We start from the raw sequence: 8489 nt of genomic DNA on the forward strand, positions 1-8489 counted from the left end.
ATGGACCCTGCCAACCACACTGTGATGGTCTTTATCCTGGGGGTGCTGCCAAACACAGCCGAACTCCCCCTTCTCTTCTTCCTCATCTTCTTGGCCATCTACATGCTGACTGTCCTGGGGAACCTCCTCATCCTGATCACCATCTTGTTCGAACCCCAACTCCATCGTCTCCCCATGTACTTCTTCCTGTGCCACCTCTCTGTCATAGAAACATGCCTCTCCTCTGTCACAGTGCCCAAAGTCTTGGCGGGCTTCCTAAGGTCCAGCTACAGAACCATCTCCTTTGGAGGCTGCATCACCCAGCTCTATTCATACCACTTCTTGGCGAGCACCGAGTGCTTCCTTTTCACCGTCATGGCTTATGACCGCTACCTTGCCATCTGCCGCCCGCTGAACTACAGTACACTCATGAACAGGAGGGTCTGCTCTGGTCTGGCAGCTGGGACCTGGCTCACGGGTTCCTTTCATGCCGCTATCCATACCAGCCTGACGTTCCGTCTGCCCTACTGTGGTCCCAACCATGTGGACTACTTCTTTTGTGACATACCACCAGTGCTCAAGCTAGCCTGTGCCGACACAGCTGTGAATCATGTCGTCACACTGGCTAACATTGGCGCCGTGGCTGCCGGCTGCTTTGTGCTCATATGTATCTCCTATGCCTACATCGCATCCGCCATTTTGAAAATCCGAACAACAGAGGGAAGGCGCCGTGCCTTCTCCACTTGCAGTGCTCACCTTACTGTGGTGCTGCTCCAGTATGCGCCTCCAGTCTTTATATATTTGCGTCCATCTTCAAGTGCCTCCACCTACGGAGCACTGGCTGTGTTCCAAACCATGATCACTCCCATGTTGAACCCATTCATATACACACTGCGGAACAAGGAAGTGGAGAAGGCGTTGAGGAAATTATTCGACAGGCATGCCGCTTCTCAGGAACGATAGTTTGGGCATTCAGATTCCACAGGGCGAATAAGCTCTGCACAGGTTTAGGAGCACAACAGTGCTGAGCCTGCAGAAACACGTTCCCACAGTCAGAACAGCAAGATGTCCCCACATTTGAAGCTACAAGGCCTGAGCTTGAGATAAGGGAGGATCAGGAAGTAACTTTTCTGTAGCCAAGTAGACAAATACCTGACTTAAGCATGCATTCCTAGCCACTAGTGACGCAGGAAATCATGCAGTTGTGTGCTTGCTACAATTGTATGAATGCTTTGTGTGCTCTACACACAAGACACACTGCTACAGCCTTGAGTAAACTCTTTTTAACTTTCCAACTGCTGTTTCTTTATTGGCTTGGGAGGGACAGTGTTCTGGACTTGGTTCCAATAACAGGGCCACAGCCCCTTTTGTGCAACCTTGTTTGGGACACACACCAGTGGGAGGCATGACCAGAGGCAGAATTTAGCAGACCAACAAATCTTGGGTGGCCCAACTGTCATATAATTGTTATAAGAAAAACTGCTCCCTTTCCTTTATGTGGTATTCCAGAGCCCATATAGAGTCCTTAAGTGGGTTCCCTATCGGTCAGAGAAAATAACAGAGGCAAACGAGAGTATATTGAGAAGTAATGCAGCTAGCAAGCTTGATCTTTATTCAAATAATTGTTGCAACAGGGTCCCCACTCATCCCACACAGGAGGGAGGAGAACCCTGAACAATGGTGTGCGGGAGGAGAACCCTGAACAATGGTGTGCAAGCCCTTATATAGACTTTTGAAACTGCTCACCCTGTAGCCCAAGACCACCCCCCCCCAAAAAAAAACATCATACATATATCACAGAAGGAGGCAGTCTACAGCAGAAATCCTGCCTGCCAGAATGCCTGATAATGGCCACTGATTTAATTACCTGGGCAGTCTGACCATTCTTTTGTGATAAAGGTAAAGGGACCCCTGACCATTAGGTCCAGTCGTGACCGACTCTGGGGTTGCGCGCTCATCGCGCATTATTGGCCGAGGGAGCCGGCATATAGCTTCCAGGTCATGTGGCCAGCATGACAAAGCCACTTCTGGCGAACCAGAGCAGCACACGGAAACGCCGTTTACCTTCCCACTTTAGTGGTTCCTATTTATCTACTTGCATTTTGACGTGCTTTCGAACTGCTAGGTTGGCAGGAGCTCACCCCGTCACAGGGATTCGAACCGCCGACCTTCTGATCAGCAAGCACCTGGGTCTCTTTTGTGATAGTTAATACTTATTCATATACAAATATGCCCTTAAGATAGGTACCTCACCCTCACCGCTGGTACCTTACCCCAGTAAAACTATCAAAGATGTACCAAAAAGAATCAAAACAGAAGTGGGGATGATGTACCATATGTGGTAGGGGTGCAAAGTGGTGAAACAATTCTGGATTATGATACATGAAGAGCTTAAAAAGACATTTAGGAGTTCAATCTTTAAAAAACCAGAGGCATTTTTGCTGGGTTTAGTGATCGAGTGACATCCCCAAGGATAAAAGAAATGTATTCCTTTACACAACCGTCGCAGCCAGATTCGTAGTGGCGAAAAATTGGAAAACTGACAAAATACCAGAATTATTAGAATGGGGAACTAAACTTTTCAAATTATTAACAGCATCAATCAGAGGCTGCTTTAATCAAAAAAATTAATAAAGAGTGGGAATGTGTTAAGGAATACATTTAAAAAGTCGGTGCTGAAGCTTAAAAATTAATATGCAAAAGTTTAAAAGGTGCAAGGAGATAGGATAATATTATACTAAGGATGGAATAACAAATAATGTGAGTAATGCAACAATAACAAAAATAATAGTAGGCAAAGAAGATCACACACGGGTGGAGAGAAGTACTGGGTTGTGGGGGAGGGAGTTGAAGGTATTAATTGAAATTGTTAATTTCTTTTTTCTTTTCTTTTTTTGAAGTGTTTTTTTTCTGTGGTTTTCTTTCTTTTTTTCTTGTTGTTGTTGTTTTTATTTGTATTGGCTATGTAAAATTGTTTTTCTTCTATTTTGTATCAAAAAAACCCTTTCAATAAATATAAATTAAAAAAATTAATTGAAATTGTTAAAGATTGGCATAGGATTTAAGAGACTTAAAATAAGGAAAGAAGCAGCAAGAAATATCAAGTAAAGGTATCGGAGAGGAGATCAGTGTAAATGAAAACATGAGACTTATGATTTTGCTATATATGATTTTATTTTGGATTTGTCTGTTGTAAAGAATGTACATTGTGTGAATAAAATAATAATAATAATAATAATAATAATAATAATAATAATAATAATAATAATAATAATATAGGCTTTGCAAGCAAAAAGACAATTTGAAGCCAGTTAAGTGACCAAATATAAGGCTGCTTTCACATGGCAGTTTATTCCTATTTCACTCACCAAACTACAATGGTTGCAATAGTTTTAAAACAAATTCCCCTTCACAGGGAACCTTGAGAATTGTTTTTGTGAGGGGAGCGCTGAGCGCACATCTGTTAACAGCTCTTAACAAATTACAGCTCCCAGAATTCTTTGGGGGAAGCCACGACTAGTGTAAATGGTATGTGCTATGTATATAGTCGTACCCTGGATCTTGAATGCCTTGACTCCCAAACCAATCGGCTCCCGGACAATCGAAACCCGGAAGTGAGCATAGCTGCCAAGTTCTCCCTTTTTTAAGGGAAATTCCCTTATGCTGAATAGGCTTCCTCGAGAGAAAAGGGAAAACTTAGCAGCTATGGAAGTGAGTGTTCTGGTTTTTGAACAATTTTTGGAAGCCAAACGTCTGGCGTGGCATTAAATGTATAGTGCAGATGGGACCTCACTCACTGGTGTCACATGGGTTTGGCGGCAGCTTCCAGGCTCTGGCGAGATCTCACAAGAGACCTGAGAGGATCAGAGATTTGTGGGGTTCAAGGGTAATCCTGTCCCAACTATCTTTGATTCAGAAATCCTGCCTACAGCCATCCCCAGGTGCCTCATGGATGGGTTGACCCGGTGTTATGTACTGAGCTGAATCCTAGAACAATAGGATTCAGAAACAGCGGGAGCTACCCAATCCAACTCCAGGTGGAAGTGAATCCGCAACCTGATTGGCCTGCTGGAGCAGCCAATCAGGCGGCTGGCAGAAGTGAATCTGCTACCTGATTGGCCTGTAGGAGCAGCCAATCAGGCTGCAGGCAGAAGTCAATCCACAATATAATTGGCCCACAGGTGTAGCCCTGAAGTAGCCAATCACGCAAGGCCCATTGTGTAAATAATGTATATAAGCAGATGGTTTTGGGAAAAGAGCCATTCTTCTTCTCCTCTTCTCCTTGATGACTATGAGCTGAATAAAGAGCATGAAATTCACTCTCGACTCCGAGTACATTTCACTGGCGACGAGGATGGGATCCTGCTGAGCTGACCGCCACCACGCACTGCACCGCAGCACCGCCACCTGCTGCACCGCTGCACCGCTGCATCGCACCGTGCATCCAGGCTTCAGCTCCAGGACCCAAGGAACCCAGAATGGCAACCGACAGCAGCTTCTCGCCATTCAAACCAGCATCAGGAGACTGGGAAGGGTACGCCGCCCGTTTCAACTTCCTCCTGCAAGCGAAAGAAGTCACCAACGATGCCATGAAGAGGGCGACATTCTTCATTTTTTTTTTTAAAGAAAAAACTTTATTTCAATTATACAACGATACAAAATAGACAAAGCAAAATCAAATAGACAATTAACAAATTAACAAATCAATAAACAAATTGGCAAAACAACAAATAACAAATTAACAAAATTAACAAAATAAAGAAATTAGCATAATATAAAGAAATTAACATAACATAACCTATCTTAATCCGAACCTTTACTCAAACCATAATTTCGATATTTCAATTAAGACTTAAGTAGTAAAGGAACGAGGATAGATCTAAAATACTTACTTATAATACATAAAATACACAAAAAAAGAAAATAAAAATACAGCAAAAATACTTCCTACTATTCATGCATCGCTTTCCTTCTTTCTTTCCCTCTGTTCTTGCTTTAACTTACTTCTCACTCTTTATTTCATTAATTACATCATTATATCTAATAAAATTTCCTGCTTCTTTTTCAATTTAGACAAATCACCAAATCAATATTAAATTTTTCTTTTTTGAAATACTCCTCTACACCTTTCCATTCAATCATATATTTTTGTTTGGGGATGTTTCTAATTACCGCGGTCATTTTGGCCAAATTCATAAACTCTACTAATTTTTCCTGCCATTCATAGATTGATGGTACTTTCCCTCCTTTCCAATTTCTGGCTATAAGTAATCTAGCTGCTACAATTGCATACAACAATACATTCTTTTTCTCTTCTGGGATGTTATTCGGGACCATATTCAATAGGAATAATTCAGGTTTTTTTTCAAACGTTAATTTCAGCATCTTTTTCAGTTTTTCATAAACATTGTTCCAAAACTTCCGAATTTCGTCGCATTCCCACCAGCAGTGGTAATAGGTGCCAATTTCCTTATTACATTTCCAGCATATGTTGGAATTCTTTTTGCAAATTTTCGCAATTTTGGCTGGTGTTAGAGGGCGACATTCTTCAGCGTCTGTGGAGAGGAGACGTTTGAAATCGCCCGGGCTCTCCTTGCACCTAGAGATGTCGCTACCATCTCTTACAAAACAATAATGGAACGGCTGAAGGAGCACTTCTCACCACAGCCCTCGGTGGTAGCTTGCCGAAATGCCTTCTACGCAAAGCGGCAAGCCCCGGGGGAAACCATAACTGGGTTTGTGACCTCCCTCCGCCAAGCCGCCCTGCTTTGCAACTTCTCAGAGTTGGAGAACATGCTTCGTGACCGCCTCGTCGGTGGCCTGAGGGACGAGATTTTGCAACGACGCCTCTACGCCAAAAAAGACCTCACGTTCCAGATTGCTCTGGAGGAAGCCCTGGCAACCGAAGCCGCCGAGAGGTCAACGCAAGAGGCACGACCGGCCCCGCCATCCCAACCGAGGGTCTACCACGAAGACCTCACCGACGAATCCGAATCTGACAGGGAGGAAGTACACCGAGTACAGCGGCGCACTCAAGCAGCACACACACCACAGCAGCCTCGACGAGAAGGAGGGAACTGTGCAAGCTGCGGGGAGAACCACGAGAGGAGGACCTGTCGTTTCCGCAACGCAGAGTGCAGGCAGTGCCGAAAATTGGGACACATCGCCCGGGTGTGTCGGGCTCGACTCACCCGTCGACAAGCATCAGATGACCGACCCAGGAGCCCCAGGTCACACGGCACCATGCACCAAGGCAACTCGACGGAGATCACGGACTACCAGGTATTCCAGTTGCCCCATCCCAGCACAGAGAAAATTTATATAGAGGTACAGATAGAGGGAGCCCCATGCCGCATGGAGCTGGACACGGGTTCAACTCTATCCATAATCTCGGCCCGAACATTAAGGGAACTGTGCCCTAATGGGGGTCCCAAACTAAGGCCGGCCCCATTCACCCTCCGGGACTTCCAGAAACGTAAGGTCCCTACAATGGGGGTGGGGACCTTCAGGGTGCAATATCGAGGGCGAAAGCAACAATTGGACTTGCTGGTAGTTAAGGGCCCCTACGTTAGCTTACTGGGACTGGCATGGTTTGGACCTCTGGGGCTAGCCGTTACCGGGGTGAACCGCACTAGCTTACAAGTGGACGTGGACGCCATATGCAAAGAGTTTCCAGGGGTTTTCGATGGGGCATTGGGACGATATACAGGACCCCCCATTGCCCTACAGCTAGACCCCGCGGTACGACCCATCAGGCACAAGGCCCGCCGGGTCCCGTTCGCCCTGAAACCCCGCATAGACGAGGAATTGGACCGACTCGTGGAGCAAGGAGTGCTGGAGCCGGTGCCCAACGCCCCCTGGGAAACTCCAATTGTCACACCCGTCAAGCCTAACGGTTCGGTCCGCATCTGTGCAGACTACAAATGCACCATAAACAAGGCTCTCACGGCCCATGCATACCCAGTGCCAGTGGTCAGCCATGTCCTCGCCACCCTGGCTGGGTCAAAAATCTTTGGCAAACTGGACTTGGCCCAAGCGTATCAACAGTTGCCTGTGGACGAAGCCACAGCAGAGGCTCAGACGATTGTGACGCACAGAGGGGCATTCAGAGTAAAGCGGCTGCAATTTGGCGTTAGCGTGGCACCAGGCATATTCCAGAATCTAATGGACTCTCTCCTTAAAGGGATTCCTGGCGTCACCCCCTTCTTCGATGATGTACTGATCGCCGGGCCCACACCAGAGGAATTTGAGGACCGCCTCCGCTCCGTCCTGCACCGTTTCCAGACGGCGGGCCTCAAGGTGAAGCGGGAAAAGTGTTTACTGGGAGTGCCGCAGGTGGACTTTCTGGGATTTAAGGTGGACGCAGAAGGGGTCCATCCAACCGGTGACAAGGTACGGGCCATTTGTGAGGCCCCAGCGCCCAAGAGCAAGCCCGAACTTCAGTCATTCTTGGGACTATTGAACTTTTACCATGCCTTTCTTCCGCATAAGGCAGCGGTAGCGGAGCCCCTACACAGACTCCTAGATAAAAGGGCCCCTTGGGTGTGGGGCCAGCGACAAAGGGCCGCATTCCAGGCAGTCAAGGACTTGCTCGTCTCGAACTCGGTCTTGGCACACTTCGACGAGAGGCTGCCAGTGGTGCTGGCATGCGACGCCTCTCCCTATGGCATCGGCGCTGTCCTGGGACACCAACTCCCGGATGGAAGAGAGGTGCCGGTGGCATACTTCTCCCAGACGCTTGCTGCAGCCGAACGAAACTACTCACAGATTGACAAGGAGGGTCTGGCAATCGTGAAGGGCGTAAAAAAATTCCATGATTTCTTGTACGGGCGGCCCTTTACCATAGTGACTGACCACAAGCCGTTGCTTGGCCTGTTTGCCCCCGAGAAGCAGACCCCCCAAGTGTTGTCTCCACGTGTCCTCAGGTGGTCAATTTTCCTTGCCGGCTACCAGTATGCACTAATCCACCGCCCTGGGAAGGCGATGGGCCACGCAGACGCCCTCAGCAGGCTACCACTACCAGAAACAGGCCCCGACCCAGCGCCTGCGCAAGAGGTTATGACCCTGGAGCTGCTTCCCGACCGACCCATTCAGGCACAAGAAGTTGCGCACCATTCCACAAAAGATAGGGTCATCTCCCGGGTCCTGGACTGGGTGTGGCGAGGATGGCCCAGCAGCAGACCCGGGCCAGAATTCGCTGGCTACACAAACCGCAAACATGAACTGTCGGCCCACAAGGGGTGCCTGTTATGGGGAAGCAGGGTTGTTGTTCCCCAGCCCCTCCGCAAAAGGGTCCTCACAGCCCTACACGAGACACACCCAGGGGTAGTGAGGATGAAGGCCCTTGCCAGGAGTTATGTGTGGTGGCCGGGGATTGACAGAGAGATAGAGGCCTGGGTCCAACACTGCCAGACCTGCCAAGAATCCCGCCCGGATCCCCCAAGGGCCCCAGTCCAGCCCTGGGAGTCCGCCCGACATCCATGGTCACGCTTGCACGTGGACTTCGCTGG

General features: G+C 47.9%; 1 protein-coding gene across 1 annotated transcript; it reads left to right on the top strand.

The window, feature by feature from the left end:
* Nucleotides 1–942, top strand: LOC118095047 (olfactory receptor 10S1-like). The gene has a single exon (XM_035135925.1). The coding sequence runs from the start codon at nucleotides 1–3 to the stop codon at nucleotides 940–942; it is 942 nt and encodes a 313-aa protein (XP_034991816.1).
* The last annotated feature ends 7547 nt before the right edge of the window (nucleotides 943–8489 follow it).

The sequence above is a fragment of the Zootoca vivipara genome, chromosome 13 (genome assembly GCF_963506605.1).
Source record: "Zootoca vivipara chromosome 13, rZooViv1.1, whole genome shotgun sequence".
NCBI lineage: Eukaryota > Metazoa > Chordata > Lepidosauria > Squamata > Lacertidae > Zootoca > Zootoca vivipara.

Coding starts and splice junctions, on each gene's coding strand:
- LOC118095047 (XM_035135925.1), top strand. CDS start 1: ATGGACCCTGCCAACCACACTGTGATGGTCTTTATCCTGGGGGTGCTG.